Genomic DNA, 26,454 nt, shown 5'->3' with positions numbered 1-26,454 from the left:
TTATGTTCTCAACTGGGCATTGGTAGACATCTTGTGGCACTGCCTGAAGGAAGCTGGGGCTTCCCAAAAAGACAATTTAGGGCAGGGAGAAGAAGGAGTAGAGGCACTAGATCGCCACAATTTTCCTAAACCCACAACATTTTATTTTGGGCTGCACCTTGTATGCTTTTCTGTCTGATTATGGGGCGGTTTTGTCAGCAAGAAAAGCAATTTATGCCTGCAAAGCTGCCTTTTATCATTGCAAAAAAATCCAGTGCAGCTTTTTGTGCTCATAAATGAGAAAGCCTAGCAACTCTTCCTAAGGCCACTTATAATGTGGGTGAGCACTCTACAGGCTTTACACATTTTTCCGTCAACACACTTGAATCAAAACCTGAAAACACCCCTCCCCTTCTATGTCCTAGGTTTCTCTTGGTCAGAGACTGTCTGTTGTCTGGCACTTCAGTTTCACAGACAAACATCCAATAGATTAAGAACAACAAATTCAGCCTTTGCTCAGCCTATGGAATTGCCATCATTTCAGGTTTTTAAGCACAAGTTAGACAAACATTTGTCAGGTCGGGGTGTATTTAACCCTTCCTCATCATGGAGAGTGGTGGACTAGATGGCCTCTTGAGGTCCCTTCCAGCCCCACATTTCTAGGATTCTGTGTAAGGAGTGGCACACAGCTACCTCTCCACAGGCAAAAGCTTGGCAAGGAATTGTGACTCAATGTTTCTAGGAGAAGCAATTAGTGCCACCACTTTGCCAGGCGCACATTACTTTGCCCTCACACTGCACACCCTGCCAGCTCTGCTAATCACAACATGGGATGGGGAGGAGGATGGAACCAAAACTGCACCCAGTCCTTGCCCATCTGCTGTGGGGGAGAGTACCCAGCATGCATTCCCACCTCTTTACCCACCCCAACCCGCACTCCAGCCAAGATGCAGGGAGCACTAGCATCAGCAGGACTACGGCTGGCATTGTTAGGATAAGCCACAACCTGCCACGCATTTTTCTTTCATCCTATGCAAGGACAGCAGATAGCCCTCCAGAGATAGTGCTTCACTATCTCACTACATGTCCTAGCACCTCAGTGCGAGCTCAGATTTGAAAAACTAGGGAGGTTCAAGAGTCTTTTCAAATCTGCAGTCTAAAATTATTTGCAGCTTGCCTGCTGAACAACAGCAACAGAGGCAGATTGTGGCATTTTTCAGATTAATTCTGTGACGCACTCTATATGATTTTATGAAAGTATGCTGATGAGTGTGAATATAATGTAACTAAAATATGCTTCGTGCAAAAGGTCTCTTGTAAAGTATCATTACAAAGCTTATAATCTACTGAGTGTGGTCATCCTATTTGTATAAATGTATCACTCGTGTATCTGAAACTAGAAATATAAAATATAACTCTGAGGGCCTGCTGTAATTATGCAAAGTGTGGACCATTAATGGTGGTTTGGAATCTTGATGGCTCCCATCAACCAGGACAATTAACTGTGGATGGCTCTGTTTGCAGGCAGGTCTTCCTGTGAGTCAGACTGGGAGGAATGAAGGCTTGGGTCTTACAGTGACATGTGATCATGTCACCTGAACTGGAATCCATCTTTAACCTGGTGTTTTTCCATTGAGAAGGAGGGGTGGGAACTCAGAGGGACAGAGGATTCCCGCCTTATGCAAAAGATATATAAGTGGGTGGAACAGAACAAAGGGGGCAGCCATCATGAGAAATCCCCTAGCTACCACCTGAGCTGGAACAAGGGCTGTACCAGGGAAAAGGATTGTGCCCAGACTAAGAAGGTGTCCAGTCTGTGAAAGAAACTTATTAAAGCATCTCTAAGGGTGAGATTTTCTGTATTCAGTTTCATTACTGTACCAGACTTAGACTTGTGTGTTTTATTTTATTTTGCTTGGTAATTCACTTTGTTCTATCTATTACTACTTGGGACCACTTAAATCCTACTTTCTGTATTTAATAAAATCACTTTTTATTTATTAACTCAGAGTATGTATTAATATTTGGGGGGGGGGCAAACAGCTGTGCATCTCTATCAGTGTTATAGAGGGTGAACAATTTATGAGTTTATCCTGTATAAGCTTTATACAGGGTAAAACGGATTTATTTAGGGTTTGGACCCCATTGGGAGTTGGGCATCTGAGTGTTAAAGACAGGAACTTTCAGTCGTAAGCTGCTTTCAGTCAAGTATACAGCTGTTAGGGGACGTGGTTCAGACCTAGGTCTGGGTTTGCAGCAGGCTAGCTCAAACCAGGCAGGGCACTGAAGTCTAAGCTGACAGGGCAGGAAAGCAGGAGCAGAAGTAATCTTGGCACATCAGATGGCAACCCCCAGAGGGTTTCTGTGATCCAACCCGTCACAAATTCCTTGTGATTTATCTTCCATGTGCTGATTAAAATAACAAGCCCACTTTAAGTCATGACAAAATAGGGCACATAAGGACAGGGGATTATACAGCTTTTGGAATTAGCTCTAAGTCAGTTTTGCTAGTAAATAGAAGACTCAGCATTCCATACAAATGTATATAATATTTCCACCATTTTATCAAAGTAGGTTCTTAAATATTTAAACTGTATCTGTCATAGTCAACACACCACTCATTTTTTGTGGGGGGCATGGCGGAGGGACAATGACCAAAGCCCAAACACATAATAAAATGGGAAGGGAAGAACAAAGGAAAAGGAAGAGCGGTAAATATACAACTCTTGCTAATTGAACCCTGCTATGTCTCTCAGACCTCTCAAAGTATTGCTAAATTTGAAAGCAACAAGATGAGTTAAAGCCCATGGAGAGGTAGTTGTGTCCTGCTGCTCTACTCTAAAGCAGCAAAATGCCCCTCTGAAGGGGACAGGACAATAAGACTGAAGATAACTAGTTATGAGGGAGGCCCTCAAAATGGTCAGCTGGAGCACCCAGTCTTTGATATTGGAACCAAACTTCCCAGCTTTTAAAGATGAACAGTTTCTATCTGGGTTATGTGGCTGACAGATTATTTGTAGACTGGTAGAAGTGAACTTTAATAGGCTTTTCTATAATAGTTTTAAGAAACATCATATAAATGGTGGTCAACTTTCTGAGAAAGATATTTTAAGTGATGAGGCGTGAGAAATGCCATATTTTCAAAATCCAGCAACTCCTTCTTCAGACCTCTCTCGTTCTGGAAAGTTCTCCGCCATGTTTCTAAAGCCCATACTAAAGACAGTCTCCCAAAAAATTCATTCCAGATTTTAAACAAGAATCAGTGCATGCAGGGACAGGAGGCATTAAGATATTAATTTGTTTCAGTTACACTCTTGACAATACTAGATGGAGCAAATATTTGATCTTTTAAAAAAAGAACTTTATACTAATATATTAAAGCCATCCAACAGCTTGGTGGGAAATTTTTAATCTGCTCCATCCAGGCATCATCTACAGTAAAAGTGCAACTTTGTTTTCATAACTAGGCATTAACACTTTCATCTGACCCTGTTACAGCAATCACTGTCAAGTTGTGTTCACACGGTGGCTTTTTCCTGCACAGCCATCTGTAAACCATCTGATCAGGCACCAGCAGCACCAGTACGCAGCGGAGGCTGCCCCTTTCCCCACCATCAGTACAGACGCTCCCTGGGTTACACAAGACCCGACTTACGCAAATCCGCACTTATGGAAAAAGTTCTGTAAACTAGAAATAGGAGGGGTTTTTTGGGGGGTGTGTGGGTGTGTGTGTGTGTGTGTAATGGTCGGGTAGACGTTTCTCACTTACGCAAAATTAGAGTTACGCAGGCGTTCCAGAATGGAAGATTGCATAAATTGGGAAGCGTCTGTATGCAGCGGAGCTACTAATCTAATAGTGTGAAATTTCCTGAAGAGTGCTACAGTAGACAAGGCCAGTGAGAAGCACCACACATTCACAGAACCTGGCACCTCAGAAGACTGAGACCTTGTCTAGTCTAGGATACAAGGTGTGTTGTTAGCTAACACATGCTAACTAACACATTCTAGAAGTCTGGGGTAGACAAGGCAGTGTGTACTTTAACATTCAAAGTTGGTCAAGCTTAATCCTAGGCTTCCTCACTGGCTTTAACTTGACCATCTTAACAAGGGTGACCATATTTCCCTATGCTGAACATGGAACACCCTGTAAAATTACTTGTATTCAAGCGAGTTCAATGGCAATCAATCAGAACTATGCAGTACAAACATTCACATTAACATCAAGCTGACTGAACCCCTGCTAAAAAGAAATACTGCGTAGTTGGATTCTTTTTATTTATCTTCTTATCGTTAAGGCTGTAGGGTTCACACAGGGAGGGGTGACACACACTCCCATACATCTCTCTCACACTATAGGGGATAACCGACCAACCCCACCTTCCCTCTCTGCTGTCCATGCCTGGCTGGAACCCAGGACAGACCCATCTCTCCTGTTACCCAGCACTGCGTTTTCCTGAGGCAACACCGGGGTGGGGACATGCAGGGTCACATGCCCCCCCCCTTCCCAGATTTCTTCCAGGGTTCACACAGGAAGGTGGCCAGCAGCAGAATTTCAGTACTGTGCAGGAGGGAAGGGATGGGAGTTGCTTCCAGCTGCCAGGGGCGAGGAGACCTAGCCCATATCTTTGCAGAGCTCCTCTCTTTTAATCCCCCCACCCCCATGGCTGGAAGCAGCTTGTCCCTTCCTGCCTGCACAGTGTTGAAAGACAGCTAACACCTCCAGGCTGCTGCTGGCCTCCGACATAATCCAGCCGCCTCCTGTGTCCCAGCTACAGTGCAGACATGAAGGGGTTAAGCCTAAGGGTGCATTGTGCACCAGGGCCCAGGGAGCCTGACTGCAGGGGCTTTAGCGAACCCCACCAGAGAGGTGGCTCAGCAGGTGAGGGTGCCTAGAGGGTCGGAGCAACCCCGCACTCCCTGGGAGCAAGACTCAGGGCAGGAGGGAGACAGGTGAAAAAGGTGCTAAGGCCCTGCCCGGGGGGCTGCTGTGGAGCCTGCAGGTTTGGCTGCAAACAGGCTGGAAATCGCTTCCTGCTCACACACATGCTGATGCTAGTGTTCCCTGCCTCTTGGCTGGAGAGTGGGTTGGGGTGGGTAAAGGGTCTTGGACTTTCCCGGAGCACTGGCCCAGCCAGAGGCAGTGGGGGAAGGAAGGAGCCTGCTGGCCAGGCTGTTGGTGAGCTGAGCACTCCGACCAGGGGCTGGTTCTCCGCACAGTACTGGGAGCGGGACACGCCCCACTGGAGGGGGATATGGAGGAGCAGTGGGGCTAGGGAAGTGGGGCAAAGTGACAAAACAGGGAGAAGACAGTGAGAGGGGGAGCACATAAAGGCCGATGGGCAGCAGAGGTGACATGTTACCGGCTGCCGCCTGGCACCTACCCACACTCACCAGCCATTGCAGCTCGCAGCCAGTGCCAGCCAGAAATGGGACGGTGGGCGGTGCCCTGCTAGCTGAGAACTGACAGGCAGTGTGGCTGCGCTGACGGACCAGCAGGAGGAGTGGCTGGCCCCACGCGCTTTAGCTTGGCCCCACCTCTAGCCTTGTACTTCCACCCCCATATTGGCTACTGGACACCCACCCCTCACTCATCACTGGTGGGTGGGTGGCTGATGAGCAGGGATCCGACCAGCAGCAGGACCCACCAGCACTGATGGGGGTGGGTGGGGAGGGAAGACAAAAAAGGGCAAATTGTCCCGTATTTTCTAAGAAAAAGTCAGGACACCTTAAATACGGGACTGTCCCTCAAAAAATGGAAAGTCTGGTCACCCTAAGATTCTTAACATCTGTTAATGGCAGCTATGCCCTAGGTTGACCATAACTGGCTAACACAGTTTTAAACAGGTTTCAGAGTAGCAGCCGTATCCGCAAAAAGAACAGGAATACTGAAGTGGGCTGTAGCCCACGAAAGCTTATGCTCTAATAAATTTGTTAGTCTCTAAGGTGCCACAAGTCCTCCTGTTCTTTTTACAGTTTTAAACAGCACTTAATTAAAATGTTCTAGTTAACACATTTAAAAAACAAAAAAACACTTTTCCCTGGTTTCAACAAGGCCTAATTGCCATGGAACTGAATGTCCCTTTAAAAAAACCAAACAGAAATCCAGAGAGCCAAATCAAAGAAATGTAAGTTTCCAACCACCTGCCTCCCTTCTAATCAAAGAAATCAAACCAGCTGTTTTCTAGCATTTGCTTTGTATCAGCAACTTCCAAGCACAGATGACCTGTAAAGCCCTGGATAATGAAAATCTTTGCATGATGATGCTTGTTAACATTCACTGCTTTTGAGAAGCTGAAAAAACACCTTGTCCTGATTCACACATTTTCACCACCTCTAAAGAAAAGCTTTAAAACTGGGATGCCGGCCACAACTGAAACATCTGATTTTACAGCTCCTTAGCTACAAGTGCTTTCTTTTCCAACATACAAACAGTGACTGCCCACAAGCACTGGGTTAAATAAAACAGTTTTATGCTATAAATCCCCCAAATCTTCCTCTTTCTTATATTTGATTTGGCTGAAAGTTCTCTGGGGGGCGGGAGGAAGCTCTACCTAAATTATACGGCCATGGAAAAAAAGACCCATGTTCAGGCTTTAAAACAAGCCTGTGAAATGATGATAATTCTCAGGTAAAATGGAACTCCACATGTCTACTGGGCACAGCTTCAATGGAATTTCACCCATTTACACAGCAGAGAATCTGGCCCTAAATTTGCAACCCATGCTGCAAAATTCAGATTTGGATCCAAGACCTGAATCTACGGTTTGGGCCCCATCTGTACTTTTCAACTAAATGACAATGGAGATTCATAGTTCATGCATGTGCTAATTACAAGGAACAGGATTTTATTGCTTGCTTTACTTTTCCACCTCATCATTACATAATAGACCCATTTAGGATGTTCTAAGCAGAACCACTCAGTCAAGAATTAATAGATTATTTTTGTGCATAAACAACATGTTTACAGTTATGTGAATGAACCAGTGTTCAAAATTACAACAGATGTCTGTCTCCATCAAAAATTTGCTTTTTACTTGAGAAACCTAGGAGAACAGATTGATTGCCTTAGGACATAAAACTGCATCATGCAAATGGATACTCATACACTATCAGTGCATGCTGCATTGCTAGATTTTCTTTAGCACATACAAAACCTGCATTAATAGCCTACTCCAGCTCACCTTATTCATGCAAATTGGAAAGTTTTATCTGACTCACGTGAAGAGGACCGGACCCTGCTTTTCAACTTTATGTTCACAGAGTTACAAAGTAAAGGTAAAAAGAAAAGGAGTACTTGTGGCACCTTAGAGACTTACAAATTTATTTGAGCATAAGCTTTTGTGAGCTACAGCATCCGATGAAGTGAGCTGTAGCTCACGAAAGCTTATGCTCAAATAAATTTGTAAGTCTCTAAGGTGCCACAAGTACTCCTTTTCTTTTTGCGGATACAGACTAACACGGCTGCTACTCTGAAAAGTAAAAGTAGTCAACTAAATGCCTTGGGTCTATCCTGATGTGTCATACTGATGTGTCTGTATAAGGCCCAATCAGGCAGGCACACACCCACACAACACATTTTCATCTCCAGTCATTCTTTCATCTGGTTCTGCTCCTAGTTCAAGTTCTTGATTTTATTTCCCTTTCAATGTCATCTTTCTCTAGCACCATCTAATAGTGTGTATGCATGGGGCTCACCAGTGGTCAGAGAGACTCACAAGCAGATGAAGGCTGCCACAGTATTATTTCCCATCCCTCAATAACAAAGCAAAAGTAAAAATATGGATGTGCTTTGTGCCTGTCTCTAAACATCACTTGGTGTTTGTCACAGGCAGGCAAAAGGTGACTGGGGTCAGCATGGGTATGCAGAGGTGAGCAGGGAGGTTTGATTATAGAGCCCTACATGTCTTACTTCAGATAAGGACTTGCAAAAATCCAAAGACAGCCATGCTCACTGACTCCCCTTGGCTATGATTTGATACACTCAGTTAATGCCAACAACTAGAGGTTGGAATTATCTGTCCCATACAAAGCACCAATTTTAAAAATCACAGTTACTGCCAATGCTTTTTGTGTGAGATGTGTCTACACCTAATACCTCCCCTTTGGTAATAATTGGTGTTGCTTGCTCTCCTCCAGGTTTGCTTTCATCAAGTCGTTGTCTCAATCTTACCTTTGGAGATCAGTGATCACTCATAGTTAACATAGTTACCTTTTCAGGTGTAACTTGGCATGTTCACCCATTGTCTCACCCCAAATATTCTATATTTTTATAAAGGTACATTAGATTTATTTGGTTAGCAGGAGCATCAGCTGTGCTTCCGAAACAAGGCACTGTTGAAAACATCCACCATCTAAGAACAATCACTGTGTATCAAAAGCAAATTCATTTTACCTGAATACATAGTTTATATATTGTTGGTCTAAATCACTAGGGAGAAAAAAGAAAAAAAGAGCTCTATCAGTAAAGCAGTCTAATGGCAGCACTTTCTAGCTAGCACTGATTTAAAATATCAATATGTTAATTAAAAACATATAAATGGTTTCAACAGTACTTCAAGTTTATTGCTCAGTCATCCTTACTAAGGAAAAACTCCCACTAACTTCTATAGAAGTTTTGTCTGACTAAGCATTGGGCCCTTAAGGTATGTCTACATTGCAGTGTAAGCCTGGGGTTCAAACTCAGGCACAAGATTAACCAGCCTTCCACCTACACACAACTCTCACTAACCCAGGGCTCAGACTCAGGGTCCCAGGACTCCAGGGGGGTGAAAGGTCTGAGCCTGACTCAAGCTGGGACCCAGCTCTAATGCTTTGCAGTGTAGCTGCAGCCCCACTGGACTCGTACTCTGGGAATCCACCAAAAGAATTCCACAATCCCCTGGGATGACTTTCTTTGTCCTCCGGAAAGGCAAGTTTGGTGGACAGTCAAATTTTCCCACAATGCACCACGAACAAAGGTCTGGAGTAGCCACTTTTGGGGAGGGCGCTAGAAAGTCTGGCATATGGGTAGTTGCACTCAGGCCAACATAATGTAGTGTAGATGCTGTAGCCTCAGGCTGGGACCCAAAATTCAAGAACTCCTAATCTGGGGTTACAAATGAGTGTAGACACTCAAGCCCAGAGTCTGCTAACTCGAGTTCTGCTAACCCTGAGCTTACACTGCAGTGTAGATGTACCCTTTGTCTTTAAACACATATAGCAACCAGTCTGGAAAATAAGTTTCAGTCTAACCATATTATAATAAAGTAAATATGTACATATCCTGCAGCCACAGGCACCCATATCCATATATGCTACTGCAGACTAATGACAGGACAAATATTCAGGCTGACTTGATTTCAAAGGAGCTACTCACATGAGTAAAGTTACACAAGTGCTAAAATGCTCATAGGATTGGGGTCCAATTTTCCGAAGTGCTTAAATGATTAAGACACCTAAATCTCATTGAAAGTCCATGAATTTCAGGTACCTAAGTCACTTTTGAACATTTTGTCCTGCATCTGTTATAGTGGAAAGAGAGGGAAAAAAAGATAAGTGCAGACTCTGCAGCACTCAAGCTTAACACAAGCCAATGTTTTAAAAATAACTGTGCCAGGAATCAAGAGGTATGTTTTTCTGAATTGGGTCATGATTCATTAATGATGTACTGTTTAAAGTGAATTCAAGCATGAGTTAGCAGTGTTCATCTTAGTGCTGTATACAATACACTTAGGTGTAACATAAGGGTGACAGTCAACGCTGTTCATTTTATCAGAAAAAGTTACTATTGGTCAGTTGGTAGCCATCAAAGAAAGCTAATCTATCAAGGGTCACCTAGTTTATCTTGATAAAGCAGAGTAGAGAGGCCTATAGTTTACCTGTCCTCTAAATAAATGTCTACCTTTCTGTGATGGCCATGCCTTTCCTTTAAAAAAGAAAATATAAAAAAAGTTACCTTAAGGAACTAGTTTTCCACAACTTGTGAATGACTTTGTAAACCCCTGTAATTGAAATGACATGTGTAACTGGTCTAGTACACAATCGTTCTGGTTAACGTGCTGCATTCATTTGACAGTGGTACACACAGATATTTGTACCAGCATGGCACAAAGGATGCACACAATTGCTAACAAAAATAACCATTCTTGAGGGCACATCTACACTGCAATAAAAGACCCATGTCACAGCTCCTGCTGGCACAGGTCAGCTGACTCAGGCTTGTGGGGCTTGGGCTACAGGGCTATAAAACTGTAATGCAGACTTAGAGCCTGGGCTCCGGCCCACGCCCAGATATCTATACTGCAATTTTTAGCCCCACAGCCCAAACCCCAGGATCCTGAGTCAGCTGATCCGGGCTCTGAGATTCAGTGCCACAGGTTTTTCATTGCAGCATTCCCAGGCATTCCTCGTGCTTTGATCTACTCCCATTTCAAAGTGAGTTACATCAAAAATCACAATATGTTTCACAGAAGCTACCTAGAGACTTTCTAATGCTGATGTCTTCTGTGCCCTCTTGCTCATATGTCCAAGAGGATGGAATCCCACTAGGTTCAGCAGGTTGAAATGGCTCTGCAGGCAGGCGATGTCTAGGATTTGCTTCCTCACCGTGTCTATGCCAAATGCTCATGCTAGCTGCATGCTGAGCTTCTTCAGGATCTGGGCTACTAGCACCTTAATATCCAGAAGCAGCAGGGCTCTGACTAACACCCCAAACTGTGAAAGGAAAGAAGATAGGAAGGTGGCCTTAAAGTATAGTGCGTGTCTGTAGGGTCTGGCCAACTACTGTGGAACAGGTTGTCAGAAGGATGTCACAGGCAACCCTCACTGCCAGACTGGCACCTCCTCCTGGTCATGCTGGGAATTAGCTCGAGGCCAACCCACCCATGGTCTGCACATCAGCACTCTGTCTTCGCTCCTGCTCACAGCATCCTCTTCTCAACTCAACCCTCCAATAGGTTGTCATCTATGTTTCCCCCTTCCGGGAGGTGGGGGAAGGAGTACCTCTGTCCAACAGTCCAGCCACTTCCCCAGTGGCAAGTTGGGGGACTAGGGCCTGCCCACTACTCCAGTCCCCAGCCCAGGAACCCTGTAAATAGCAGCCTCCTGCTGCTCTTCTGTCAATGCTGCTCTATTTCCTCAGGCCACTTCCCCATGGCCCTAGCATCTTCTTCACCCTCACCTAAAGGCACTCAGCGGCTCAGTCCCAGGAGCCAGCCACTGCTCTGTCCAAGGTGCTTACAATTCTCTCAGCCCTCTAGGGATGCAGTCCTTACTCTCTGGACTCCCAGCAGCAACTGACCCTGCTCTGCCCTGTGGCTCTTTTTATATGGGACTACTGGGCCCTGACTGGCTGTTCCTTGCAGCCTCTCTCCTATTGGCTGCTTCCTGCGCAGCCTCTCCAGGGCTGTATTAACCCCTTCTCTGCCAGTGTGGGGTGGACGCCCCATCACACAGATTAACACCAAGCTTGTCCCAGACTAGAATAGAGTCTCTAGGCACTATACAAAAATACAGTAAGAGATAATCTCTGCACCAAAGAGTTTATAACCTCAACAGAAAGGTGGAAAGGAAGTACTATTATCCCCATTTTACAGATGGGGAATTGACACACAGAGAGACCAAGGCCCAGATCTTCAGAGGTATTTAGGCACCAAACAGAAGGATCTGGGTTTGAGGGACTTGCCCAAGGCCATCCAGCAAGTCTATTGCAGAGCAAAGAATTAGCTCAGGTTTTCTGAGACCTGGTCCAATGCTTTAGCCACAAAACCACCCTTCTAGGGGTGGTGATTTTAAAAGGTGTAGATGAATCGGAGACTGGTTAATCCTGTGTTTTTAAATTTTGTCCTTTTAAAATGTGTATGTTTTATTGAGTTGTGTCAATTTAAAATTAGAATTTATTTTTATATTTATTGTTTGTACATAATGACCCATGGTTAAGACCCTTTATATGAATACATGTATTATTATTTAATTATTGCTACTTTCCTGATCTGCAGATTCTCCAGGCTTGACTATTTAAGCTACCATGGAAAAAGTGGGTCACTGACATCAGATTTACTATGCCAAAGCCAATTATCCCAGAATTTATCCAAACTACAGAAAAATATCCAAATACCCATAGAAAAGAAAAACCACAGTTTAAATTAAAAAATGCAAGAGGATTGTATACTCACATACAAATATAACCCAAAATTTCATCACCCTTCCTCCAGGAGTATGTTCGGCACAGATTTTTATATTTTAAAATACTATCTGCCAACAGACTTTTAAAATAAAATCAGCCCAGACCACAAGCTATTAGTAAATGTTTTCCACGGAAGATCTATTAGTGAGCACAGCATCAAAACCCTACAAAACCATCACTGCTTATTAAAATTATATGTGAATTTTCTGATCCAGAGTTACCATTGACTGCCATACCTACTTTCCTCTATTGTTGTTTTCAATTTAAAAAGCTACAAAGGCAGGGGCAGGGGAGTTCCTATTTTCTGCTGTGCAAGGCAGTAGGACACTAAACCCTTTCTTATCTTTCATCTAAGTATTTCTTCTCCTTTCTATCATTAGTTTAAATTTCCCTTTCTTCACAAAAAGGCCATAATTTGCCTGCTTGATGGGTTTATTTTCTCAGACAAGTTTTTCAAAACTTACCAACACAGATCAAGTGAATTAGAGCCCAGAAATAGCCACCTGGATCAAACTGCAACAGAGAACATCTAAATAAATAAATGCACATGCATGTAAATATGTCCACCAATACTTCTTTTGTATTTGGTTTCAGAAACCAAAAGCAATGGGAACTGCAGCATAAACTACAACACGTTAGGAGAGATTAAAGATTTCTCAGAGATTCTCTTAGAGCCTAGAGGATCATCCTCCCTCAGTCTATCCTGACTTTATATTCTGTGGACCAGCCCCTCAGCTGATAAAAATCAGTATAGCTCAATTGATTTCCATGCACTGAACCTGAGACTCCAACCCCCATAATCTCCACTCTCCGCTGACAAACCCTTGCATTGCAGCTACTCTTCTTTAAGCAGAGGAGAAGAGACATGACTCCCTCAGAAACCTGTCACAACCAATTCTCCTAAATTAGCATAGCAGATGGGGGACTGCTGCAGAGTACTGTAATGTGTTCCTTCCCACAATAGCCTGTCATTCCGTCTCTCTAAGGGTAACTCTACACAGCCAAAAAGACCTGCAGTAGCATGTCTCAGAGTCAGGGTCAACTGACTCATGCTTGCTAGGCTTGGGCTACGGGGCTAAAAATAGCAGTGTAGATGTTTGGACTCAGGCTGGAGCCTGGGCTCTGAGACCCTTTCTCCTTTTTGGGTTTCAGAGACCCAGCTCCAGACCGAGCCCAAATAGCTACACTGCTGTTTTTTAGCCCAGCAGCCCAAGTCAATTGACCCAGGCTCTGAGACTCACTGCTGCAGGGGTATTTTTGCTGGGTACACATACCCCAAGATTCTCAGCCTCTGCAGGCTTGTACCAAGAGAGATCATATGACTGGATCAAACAAAGATTGCAGTGCAGACCACTAGGTCTGCCCAAGATGTGTACCTTCTGTTACAGTATCTAAATAAGCACTCTTTCAGTACACACACACACCATAAATACAAAAAACTTCACTTTGGGGAAAAAATGACAACTCCGACTACTGAGATTGTGAGCTTTTGGGAACAGGGCCCCATATTTTTATTATGTTTGTGCAGTACCTGAATAATGGAGTCCTGGTCTATGACGTCTATCATAGATAGATGCTCTCCATGCTTCTATGGCCATCTTTGCATCTCACAGTCTATAATTTATCCTTACAACACAAGTGCTATTATCCCCATTTTATAGATAGGAAATTGAGGTACAGAAAAGCAAAGTGATTTGCCCAAGATCACAGAGGAAGTCTGTGGCAGAGCAGGAAATTAAATCTGGGTTTCCTGAATCCCAGGCTAGCACCTTAACCACTGGAACATCCTTCCTCAAGACTGAGTCTCTTAAAAGCTACTGCAATACAAATAAATAAAATAATAATGATCATATATTATGTTATTAGGGCTGTCAAGTGATTAAAAAAATTAATTGTGGTTAATCACACTTTTAAACAATAATAGAATGCCATTTATTTAAATATTTTTGGATGATTTCTACATTTTCAAATTTCAATTTCAATTTCAACTACAACACAGAATACAAAGTGTACAGTGCTCACATGATATTTATTTTTATTACAAGTGTTTGCACTGTAAAAAGACAAAGAAATAGTATTTTTCAATTCACTCAATACAAGTACTGTAATGCAATCTCTGTCGTGAAAGTTGAACTTGCAAATATAGAATTATGTACAAAAGTAAAATATTCAAAAATAAAACAATGTAAAGTTAGAGCTTGCATGTCCACTCAGTCCTACTTCTCGTTCAGCCAATCGTTCACACAAACAAGTTTGTTTACATTTGCAGGAGATAATGCTGCCCATTTCTTGTTTACAATCTCACCTGAATGTAAGAACAGGCATTCTCATGGCACTGTTGTAACTGGTGTTGCAAGATATTTACGTGCCAGATGTGCATGCTTCAACCACCATTCCAGGGGACGTGCGTCCACATTGATGATGGGTTCTCCTTGAAAACTATCCAAAGCAGTGCGAACGACGCATGTTCATTTTCATTCTCTGAGTCAGATGTCACCAGCAGAAGGTTGATTTTCTTTTTTGGTGATTCGGGTTCTGTAATTTCCGCTCAGAGTATTGCTCTTTTAAGACTTCTGAAAGCATGCTCCCTGCCTTGTCTCTCTCAGATTTTGGAAGGCACTTCAGATTCTTAAATCTTGGGATGAGTGCTGTAGCTATCTTTACAAATCTCACACTGGTACCTTCTTTGCATTTTGTCAAATCTACAGTGAACTTGTTCCTAAAACAAACAACATGTGCTGGGTCATCATCTGAGACTGCCATAACATGAAATATATGGCAGAATGTGGGTAAAACAGACAGGGGACGTACAATTCTCTCCCAAGGAGTTCAGTCAAAAATTTAATGAACGCATTATTTTTTTTAACGAGCGTCATCAGCATGGAAGCATGTCCTCTGGAATGGTGGCCAAAGCATGAAGGGGCATGCGAATGTTTAGCATATCTGGCACGTAAATACCTTGCAATGCCGGCTACAAAAGTGCCACGCAAATGCCTGTTCTCACTTTCTGGTGACCCTGTAAAGAAGAAGAGTGCAGCATTATCTCCTGTAAACGTAAACAAACTTGTTTGTCTTAGCAATTGGCTGAACAAGAAGTAGGATTGAGTGGACTTGTAGCCTCTGAAGTTTTACATTGTTTTGTTTTTGAGTGCAGTTATGTAACAACAACAAAAATCTACATTTGTAAGTTGCACTTTCAGGACAAAAAGATTGCACTACAGTATTTGTATGAGGTGAATTAGAAAATGCTATTTCTTCTGTTTATCATTTTTACAGTGCAAATATTTGTAATCAAAATATACACTTTGATTTCAATTACAACACAGAATACAAGATATATATGAAAATGTAGAAAAACATCTAAAATATTTAATAAATTTCAATTGGTATTCTCTTGTTTAACGGTGCGATTAAAACTGCGATTAATCGTGATTATTAATTTTTTTTTGTTAATTGTGTGAGTTAACTGCGATTAATTGACAGCCCTAGTTGTTATAAAACATAAGAGGCCAAGGAGACAGTTCTATAACCCTTCACAAAACTGACCGTGAATTACCTTAGCACACAAGCGAAAGCCATGCAAATATATTCCCCCTGCCGGGAAACAAGTCCTGCCTTGGACTCCCAAATACCAAGGTCAAAGACAGCTGACAAAACAGAACCCACCTGCGTGTCAAACAAAGGAAGGCACCCTGCTGCGATTAGGAGGAACAGCACACTGTGTGAAAGAAAACAAAGACCTATAGCTCGTAACCCAATCCTGCACTCTCAGATCAGATTGGGAGTTTCCATTCATTCTCACACTGACATCCCTTCATTTTTACATAGATTATCACCTTTTCCACCAACAGGAAGGTATTTTACCTATTTTCCTTTGTATTTAACAACAACAAAAAGAATTTAATCAGCAGAAAAGAATACCCATGCAAAATATACACGAGTTAATGCTGTGGACAGGCTTCGTACTTGAGAGTATTAATCACATTGTGCCAGATTCTCCTTTACCATCCAGCCCCTTCATACCACCCCGGCAGCACAAAGCGGGTCAGGTTATGGCGATAAATGGCCACCAAAGAGTTCCACTTGTTGAGGGGAGTACCCTGCTGTCATAAACCCAGCAGAGGTTGCACCTGCACCAGACACTTCTCACCCCACTCCTAACATAGGGAGCACATGGGGCCACGGTGGACTGAGGGTGCAATGGAGAGAGGCTCTACTATACCAATCCTCCGCTAGTGTAAGGTCCCTAAAACTGCTCTTACTCACATCAGGGCTGAGTCAATTGCAGAACCAGGTAGCTATAACATGCTCTTTGACAGCACCCTTCTCCCCTGCTCCAGGCAGAGCTCAGATGCAGGGCAGAATTAAGCCCGTTTTCTTTGATTGTTGTAACCCTCATCCCTCCCTATGTATCCCTTCCTTCATCTGTTGTCATCATTTTTGAAGTTCACCTAATTCAGAATGTAAGCATTTTGAGCCAAAGTTCGTGTCTACCTTTATTTCTGCAATGCACCGTGAAAAGTTAGGAACCCTGCATCAATAGTAACAATAATGAATAATTGTTTTGCAGTTAGTTTTCGAGTGTTTTTTGGTTGTTGTTTGTTTTGTTTTTTTAAACGGGGGGCTGGGGGAGGGGGGGACAGCAAGAAAAACACAGGCATGCTTGATAGAAATAATCCAGTGATCAAAACCCACGTATAACAAGATCACTGGGAAAAAACACCTAGACTGAAAAAAGTTATAACACATCAATGGACATGTTGCTTCTAAGCAGCAAAAATGTTAAACCTAATCTCCCTGATTAGGGGTAAAGGGGCAGCTGAACTCTCCAGCTCCAAAATAAAGTGACTAATCTACACTCTAAGGGGTTGTGTGGGAGGGAAGGAGCACTTGGCCTTCTGAATGACTGGCTTTTCTATTTGTTATTCTCCCTCTCTCCTTTTCAGAGGCTAAATTTCTAGGAGAAACAAATGAAGGGCCAGATTCTTCCACCTAGCTTGAGAAAGGGTGGCAGAATTGGGCCCTACAATTTTCAGAAAGGCCATTCTTGAGCTACTTTAAAGCTTCATTCTTTTGCTGTTTATGATTATCCTTTGGAAGCTTAAACTTGAAATAGGTTTCCTTTCCAAAAACATTTTTTCCTCCATCACGTGCATGCAATGGTTTGTTAGTCATAATCACTTGCCTTCCAGCAATGCCATTTATGTTATACAAAGAAAAAAAAAATCTATTTACACAATTGTTTTTAGAAAATGAAAATATATAAAGATAATTTAATTACATAAATGTTGCAATGTGGGCCTACTGCTGCCCACAGTAATGTGTCTTCATTTATACATTGTTTTGGTGTTCCATTACCTGAAGCAAATATAGAAACCAGAGCCAAAACCAGTGCAATTCACCCCATCTGAGTAGCTTAAAAAACTTACCTACAGATTTTTAGGAGAGACGTTTGCTGTATAAAAAAAGAGAAAATGTGCTCAGAAGATTTAAAGTGACTGATCACTGAAAAAGTAGTCATTTTTTGCATTAAGATGGGAGGTAGATTTCAAACATTTTCTCTGGTGACTCTAATATTTGCTATACATAACAAAAATTCAGAACTAATAATTTAATAAAATAAGTTCCTCATATGATGGAAAAGAGTCTCCCAAAAGAGTTAAAGCCATTATAGAACATCCCAACTGGCAAATAAATTGGTTCAGACACTGACAAACAACAATAAACCAGCCATTGTGCTTGACTGGGACACTTATTTTGCAGTAGAATGAGGATTATAGAATGGCATAAACCAATCTCAGAACTGAATTTTTAGCATACTGGTCATCTTAACCTGAAACCAGATATGAATTTCATACCTGGCCTTTATCTTGGAGTGAGCCAAAATCCTAGATGTCAATACACCCAAACTTTGGCATGCGTGGATCAAATTATACACATTTGTACAGTCTTTGAGCTTCAGTTTTTTAGTGGCAGCCAGTGCTGGCTATTTGTCTTTTATTCCACATACCACAGATGTAATTAATGGAAGATTCCTTTCAAACTAGAGGAGTGTGTTGTGAAGTGCTTGCCAGGGCCACTCTACACAGCAAATCACACAGATATCTAATAAGCAGGATCTCCAATACATCTTAAGAGACAGATCCCACTCCTGTTAAAGGAAATGGGAATCTTTCTCCTGACTTGAATGGGAATTTCACTCTATAAGGGTACATCTACACTGCGTTTTAAAACACATGGCAGCAAGTCTCAGAGCCTGCGTCTACAGACATGGGCTCGTAGTTATGGCCTTAAAAAAAAAAAAAAACAAACTGTGTAGACATTGTGGTTCAGGATGGGGCTTGGTCTCTGAAGCCCACCCCCCTTCTTGGGCTTCAGAGCCCCAACTCCAGCCCAAACCCGAATGTCCACACAACTGTTTTTAATTCTGTAGTGTGAGCCCTATGAGCCCGAGTCTGCAGACCCGGGTTCTGAGATTCACAGACATGGGTTTTAAAAAGCAGTGCAAACATACCCCATAGCATCTAAAACTGTGTGGTTCCCCCCCTGAATTTCATGTTCAGATGCGATCAATTCCAGCTGTGTATAGTTCACATGAGACTCATATCATTTATCACATCATTATACACACTGTACCTGCAAGATTTAAGGGGCCCAATTCTCCTGCCATTGAAGTCAAAGGATCAAGTTCTTATATCTGGCATAAAGGAGATGGGATTTTCACTTTCAAAAGGAACAAGTCATCAGGATCAAACCAGTCTTAAAAAATACAGATCAAATTGCCAATATATATTCAAAGGATTTCCCTAGCCAAGAAAAGGGTCAATAGCTTGATATTTGCTGACAGTCAATGCTGTCTCTGAGACTCACTGCAGTGCAATCAGTGCAGACAGGAAAGCATGCAGGACTAATTTAGGCAGAGGTGAAAGTAAGCCGGTACGCCCCGGTGCGCCGTACTGGGGTGGATCGGCTTCCCCAGGTGCAATTTAAAGAGCCTGTGGCTCCCAGCAGCGGCTGGAACCCCGGCCCTTTAAATTGCTGCCAGAGCCCTGCTGCCGGAGCCCTGCGGTAGCGGCGGCGGGGCTGGGGCGGAAATTTAAAGGGCCCGGGGCAGTAGTGGTGGCCGGAGCCCTGTCCCTGGAGCCCTGCTGCCGGAGCCCTGGGGAAACGGTGGTGGGGCTCCGGGGATGATTTAAAGGGCCCAGGGCTCCAGCCGCTGCTACCACCCAGGGCCCTTTAAACCCCTGCCAGAGCCCCCGGCTGCTGCTGTTACTCTGGGGAGGGGGAAGGAGGCACTTGCTGGTACAGGGTGGGCCAGGGCTGGCTCTGACACCCACAGCCCCGCCCCTTCCGCCCGAGGCCCCACCCCTTCCAGGGACCAGAGCCGGCCCCAGCAAGTCCCTAGACTTACTTTCACCCCTGAATTTAGGTATTAAAAGAAAAACAGCATCCTGTTATAGTGCAGTTACATTACTGGAGCTGGCTTTTCATATATCGATTACCTCTTTCTGCACAAACTTCTGGAATCCACAGGTTATAACTTCTGCTGCATTGTGGACAGTAAGGAACACAGGAATTGGCTGCCACCGGAGGAGGAAAATGACATTCAGAATTAGCACCCTATCTCTCTACAGTAAGCTGCTCTTATTCATTTTCCTATATCTATCTATTGATACAGAAACTTGGGTGTTACTTAAGACTAAGGCCTGGTCGACACTGGGCGGGAGGATCGATCTAAGATATGCAACTTCAGCTATGAGAATAGCATAGCTGAAGTCGACGTACTTAGATCGACTTACCACGGCGTCTTCACGGTGGTGAGTCGACTGCTGCCGCTCCCCCGTCAACTCTGCTTGCGCCTCTCGCAGCGGTGGAGTACAGGAGTCGACGGGAGAGCACTCGGGGATCGATTTATCGCGTCTAGGCTAAACACGATAGATCAACCCCTGATAGATCAATCGCTACCCGCCGATCCAGCGGGTAGTGTAAACCTGGCCTAAGGCATTGTGGGTGCCATGGTTTTACAGGTTTACCATCAGTTTCTCCTATGGAGAATTGCCATAAACTAGGGAAGAAGTATAGAACAGGGTACTCAAGCAGTACTGGAATTCTACCTTCAACCAAAAGGACCCAGAGGGGCCTCTTGCTGCTACTCCAATTAAAGTAATCAAGAAACAGACAACAACAATAGTGATTAATCTGGCTCCAGGTGAAGTCAACTAGATTGCAGGTGCTCAGCACTTTTTGAAAATCAGGTCTGAGGTGCCTCAGATTGACAGCCAAAAACTGAGGCAACCCAACGTCAGAAAATGTTGATTTTAATTCTCATAATACTCACATGAGAAAAGTAAATATTAATATCCACAGATGGGAAAACAGACTCTGAGAGATTAATTCATGTTTGTAAAGTGCTTGAGATCCACTTGGATGATAAATAGTGTACGCACCAAATACACCTTAGATTTTACTTTGCAAAGAAGCTTCAAACCCATTTTTCTGTGTTTTGTTCTTCTTTTCCATATAGCTGGACAAATTGTCCCTATTAAAACATTCCTAGCTATAATGACAATTCAGATGGAGGAATGAACATATTTACACAATGATTACTTTAGACACCTTTAAATTAGCAAGAAAATGGGAAAAAAAACCCAAGCAAACAAAAGCACATGTAGACAGCAAATTGTCAGCTGCTCTTTCACTGGTACTGAAAACCTAACAACAAGTTCTGACCCCACAGCTGGACTTGGACTTCTGATGCCAAATGAGAAAGTTAAAATGAGACCATCTAATATAAGAATCTTGAGCTAGACACAATAGGAAACTCTAGAAATAATGATATTCAAAGAAAGTTGACACCAGAATTTACATTCTCCCTTTTGTGGAGCCAATTTACTACTTTTTGTGTGTGTTATTGGCTCCTTCTAGAGTCAAAAGAAATGTGTTTTAGAGCCAACAATTGCTCCAATTTGCCCAGCTCAGTTAACCGTCTCCATATGTTTATTGTCTTTGATGTGAATATTTTTTTAAAATGTATGAGTGGCTTTAGTTCTCATGAACGGAAGGTTTACTGGCTGGGACCAGCCAGTGCGATTGGATTCTGTGCAGACTTCCCCACATAATTCTGTCAATGCATCTCAGTCCAGACGCAAGCAATCCTCTTCCAGTTCCAGACCTGTCCTGAGCAGAGAGACAGATAGTGTTTTTTGTGATGTGCACAAAGAAGAATAGAGAGCCCAATACAATAAATAATTATGCGTGTACGTTGTTCACTCATAAGTGTTGGCAGGATTGGGCCCTTGGTGTGGAAATTAATTTCATTTAATTTCTACTTGGGAGGTAAACCATTGGATCTATGAGCCAAAGATACTGCTGATAAGAGCAGGCTCAACTCCAGTGAACTTTTAAATCAATTTTCCTTACATCTGTATTATATACCTATAGTGGACATTGAAGCATGCATTCAGGACTGAAATTCATTCAAATACATGGGCCTACACACCAATTAGGGTCCATGAACCTAATGGGACTACTCACATGAGTAACTTTCTCATGTGCCTAAGTGTTTGCAGGATTGGCCCTTAAATCCCCATTTGTGCACATCACAAAACCAAGTATGACTGGCAGCTTCAGTTCAAGAGAGATTAGGACATGGACCACTAAGATCTGTGCATGGACGGGAACCTCATTGTGTGGATCTCTGCTCTCCTGCACAGAAGTAGGCTCAACCCTTCCTCTCCCCACAAAAGACATTCCCCTCTTTGCTGGATGTCCATGTATCCAGGCAGTAGGGAAGAGGTGGAAACTGGGTAAACCAAGGGAGGAGTGGGTGAACCAGGGATCTGACTGGGGAGGACTTACTCTGTACCTCCTCCATCCCTATGGAATACAGGCAGAGAAGACAATACAGCCTGAAGTCTGGTGATGCATTATTGTTTCCTTTTAGTCCTTTCCTGAAGGATCTGTGGTTAGTCACAGCTGGGGAAGCCAAATGGATCTGCTCTAATGAGGAGACAGAGAGGCCACCATTGTAGGTGACCAGGGGTGAGATTCAATCTGCAGGCAAATGGCCCCAGTTTCCTGAACAGCCACTGTAACCCACAGGGGATGAGATTGGGCCCCACAGCCTTTTCCGTGGCAGTGAGGGGCCCTGCCCTTCACCCTCCCCACCCAACAAGATGAAGTTGAGGTGTATCACTGCAAGCAGATCCTTATGGAGATTTCCCTCCCCATCCCTGCTGTGGGTTTTAATGCAGGTGTATATGATCTGGCTGTGGAGTTGAAGAGTGTTGTCTAGGTCTGGACTGGGATGCATTGACAAAACTCATAGGGAAGTTTGCACAGCATCTGATCACATAGACTGAACAATTCCTATAAAATAGTGCTATGGGTTTTTTTAAATAAGGTCACAGGATTTTTAAGAACCAAAAATACTAAAGGCAATTTAAACAAATGATATTAAATATTACTTAAAGTATACTTGACCTCACCTAGATCTTCACTGGCCTATTATGGTTTAAAGGACTTTATGAATCCATTCAATCCCTTAATCTCTTCCCAAATAAAAAATTTGCAATTTATTTTTTCAAACCCCATTTTTTCAAATGTGTCAAAAATATCCTGTAAAAGGGACACAAGCCTTTTCCACTGATCTCATTGTGCATCTCATTTGCAATAGAGGAAAATTAAAAAAAACAGAGTTAGTAACTCCTCCAGAAACTTCTGTTTGCATAATAAGGCAGATTGGCGAGGCTCTATTCTGCAAGATGCTGAGCGTTCCTGGGAGGTGCTGAGTCCTCTCAGCTGTCACTGAAGTCAGTGGAAGTTCAGGGTGCGAGGTACATCTCAGTGGTGCTCCACACCTTGCAGGATCAAGACTCTAATCTCTAGTAGTGTTAGTAAAACAGCACTGAAGTCCTTGCTTGTAGAATATTTTCTTTACGCACGAAGTATAGAGAATCTGGTTATTCATTTCCATTGGTGTGTTTCTTACCAATCTAGATAATGCCCTGGAACCTGCATAGATAATGCCCACAAAAAGCACTGAAGCCGGGAGCCATGTCAGTACTTCAGACCTTAAAAAGAATGAAAAATACCATTATTTACCCCTTTTACACATTCCTTTTACAAATGGCCATTAGCAGTAGTTGTTTATGGTGGACAATGTAAAAGGGGTTTCTCAAGCAAAGCAGTACATATTTAATTCAATGTTTTACCCCCACGTTCCCACCCCCGACTTACTTAGGAACGCTCCAGGACAGAAAAGAACAAGTTAACCCACCTAACCCCAAATTTCCCTTTTACAGAAGCAGCAGTTGTGCTCCCCAATATATATCTCCCCAGAATACTTGTTTAACTTCCATTAACAACAATTGTTCGTATTGATTTTAACAGACAGAAATTTTCATTTTAATTGGCATCACTGATGCTCAATAGAAGTTGGAAGAACTGACAGATGAAGGTATAAAATGGCCTGTGTGATGCATGTGTGTGTGTGTGTGTATATATATATATACACACACACATACATACAGGATGTACATGTTTATTCCTCAGCTAGATCTGCAAACATACTCCTCCAACAGGTCACTTAGCCCCTGTGGGATTTGCCTCTTGAGTTTTCAGAATGACATACCTTTGACTAAGCCAAACTCCTAGAGGCAGTTTAACAACTAATATGGGCGAATGAAGTCATTCCAGCTTGAAGTAATTGTTCTTAGTCATGTTTTGTGCTGTGGGCTGAAGTTTCACCTTTATGAAGAGTCTTCAAAATTTGTTTTCTTCTGCAAGTCTCAGAAAGTAGGGGAGGAAAAGCACCAAGCAAGTGGTTAACTTCAGTGTGAGTGATATCAAATCCTGAATAAGGGGGTAAAGCGGGAGCAACTAAGGGCCTGATTCAAAGTTAATTGAAGTAAATAGGTTTTTCCATTGATTTCAGCTGGCTTTGGATCAGGCCTAACAGATCATGAAGTTACTCCAGAATATTTATTTTTTTAAAGTGCTGAATCCTAGTTCTTCCAAAGTAACACAAGCCCCTGGTTTACATCATGTTCATGAATTGTGGACAAGAGCCAAAAAGTGCAGTCACATGATGCAAAAAAAAAAAAAACCCTCCACTGAAGAATGTGAAATTAAAATGAGCTGAAATGAGGATATATGTGCAAAGATTTATGCAAATACAATGGAAGAAAAACATAAACATCATGTTTCATTTCCTTCTGCACATTTCTTTTCATATATGCTTTTGAAGACACTTGACTAAAAACCCAGGAGAGCTAAAAGTCACAGACATAGAAATCCCCAGGCTTTCCTGTTTATTGGGTAGTTATGATCATTTGGTAGGAATAATGCACCTTTTAAGGCTATTGACTTCCATTTAAATTTTGCCTGAATCAGGATCTGAACCTACTGTAGTGTATGACCAATGAGTTCACATCAGATGCCTACCTAAAGCAAACTATGCCATTAGAATGGAGAACTCTGGGAAAATAAAACCCCACAACTTGAGTACTGGATTCCCATTTGGAACATAAAAATAAAAAAACCCTGATCACCATGTGAAGTTTCAGGAATTCCAGAAATGTTTATATCTCCAGTGCAATCACAAAATGCAGTAGAAAAGAATTTCAAAAGCAGTTCCCAGGATGTAACAGTAGGTTCTATGCTGCCAAGAGGGAATTTCAGGGTTGGAAAAGAATGCCTGGATATCTGATGTAATGTTTCATCAGCAATAAGCACTCCTATATGCAGGCCAGTCCAATAGTCAGGTTCAGTGTAGCTAGGTGGGCTGGAGAGCCTGGGGCTAAGCCAACCCTGATTACAGGATGAGCTCCACCTGAGAGGAATCAGGGATTCCAGTATAAAAAGTGCAGGAAGGTGCAATGAAGGGGAAAAACATCAAGAAGCTGTGGCAAAGTCTGCAGAAAGTGCTCCAGGCATGGAGGACACCATGACCAAGCAGGGAAGTGACTGCAAAGCTTGTCAGACAGGGAGGCCTCAGAGGAGAAAGAGAAACCTGGAGTTGTGTAGATTTATGAATGGACTCTGTTTTTTGGGGGGGAGGTTTGGTTTTATTTACAGTTTATTTTATATTAATAAGCCCAGTCCCTAAGGATGGGTATGTTTGACCAAGAAAAAGCCTCAAGTAAAGTTTCTTCGAATAGTCCAAGAGGGGAAACTGAAGAAGGCTGCCTGTAGTGCGACCATAGGCCAAGAGAGGGCACATGGGAGGCAGCTGGTTGGATTACACTGCGGCCTGGTTTATGGTACAAGGTTAAATTGACATAAGCTGCCTTGCATCAACCTATCTGTGGAAGTATCTTCACTTAAATTTGACTCCTGCCGATGTAAGTGCCTCTCTACTCCAATTTAGTAACACCAGCTCTCTAAGTGGCGTAAGGTCACATGGTCGACGTATTTAGGTCAATGCAGTGTCAGTGTAGATACTGTGTTGCTTACGTTGACTGTTACTGGCTTTCAGGAGCCGCCCCACAATGCCGCACACTGATAATACAATCGATACACGTGCTCCTGGTAAGGATGCACACCACCAATACAAGGAGCCAAGTGTGCACCCACACACAAGCGATTTAATTACTGCGGTGACTGTATGCTGACATAAGTTAGGTCAACATAATTCTGTAATGTAGACATGGCCTGAGTCACTTGTACTAACATGACTGACAGCAGAACGCAGTGACATGCATACAGGGAAGTAAACTGCTGTAACAAAGACAGGAAAGGAAAAGTCAGCTGCCTGGCTGTTAGGATGTGATCCAAGGCCCACTGAAGACAATGGAAAGACTCATTAACTACAGTGGGCTTTGAATCAGACCCTTAGAGCTCTGCATTTCTCTTTGAATGAATGCAATATGAATCATAGTCTCTTACTCCGAGTAACTATGGAGATATGCATAGCCCCTAAGGCTAGGAACATCTCCAACTCTCTTCAGAGCCCTTCTTGCTGACCCAAGTTTCATACAGAGTTACAAATCCAGCCTTTTTGCAGCTAGGAGAATGGTGACTGTGGTGGCCTTGGGAGTTGGGGGGAGATAAACTGTGGTGTCCAAAAAGCTAAAGAAATCTTGCTGTAAGCCACATGCATTATATAACTCAGTATCTGCTGCATTTTAGCTTTTATAAAAGATATTTCTTGGGTTCAGGATCAGAAGTACACGCAGGAGAAAGGGATATTCCAGTGCAAAGCTAATGGGGCTACATTTTTCAAAAGCACCCTTTAAGTTTGGGTGCCTTACTTGATGCGCCTGTTTTTTCAGAGGTTTTGAACACAGCTCCCAGAAGCATCACTTGGAGAT

General features: G+C 42.9%; 1 protein-coding gene across 2 annotated transcripts in view; it reads right to left on the bottom strand.

Moving 5' to 3' along the window:
- SLC35D4 (solute carrier family 35 member D4) overlaps window positions 1–26,454 on the bottom strand; it is an 81,146-nt gene that overhangs the window by 43,793 nt on the left and 10,899 nt on the right. For both annotated transcript variants that reach the window (XM_077810372.1, XM_077810374.1), the window contains exons 4-10: window positions 23,133–23,214; window positions 19,645–19,722; window positions 17,572–17,597; window positions 15,809–15,860; window positions 12,607–12,655; window positions 9,914–9,959; window positions 8,372–8,407 (exon numbers count right to left, since the gene is read on the bottom strand). In XM_077810372.1, coding sequence (XP_077666498.1) covers window positions 8,372–8,407; window positions 9,914–9,959; window positions 12,607–12,655; window positions 15,809–15,860; window positions 17,572–17,597; window positions 19,645–19,722; window positions 23,133–23,214 — 369 coding nt within the window. The remainder of the gene's footprint in view (window positions 1–8,371; window positions 8,408–9,913; window positions 9,960–12,606; window positions 12,656–15,808; window positions 15,861–17,571; window positions 17,598–19,644; window positions 19,723–23,132; window positions 23,215–26,454) is intronic.

The sequence above is a fragment of the Eretmochelys imbricata genome, chromosome 2 (genome assembly GCF_965152235.1).
Source record: "Eretmochelys imbricata isolate rEreImb1 chromosome 2, rEreImb1.hap1, whole genome shotgun sequence".
NCBI classification, from domain to species: Eukaryota; Metazoa; Chordata; order Testudines; family Cheloniidae; genus Eretmochelys; species Eretmochelys imbricata.
This window is presented reverse-complemented; position numbering and strand designations above follow the sequence as displayed.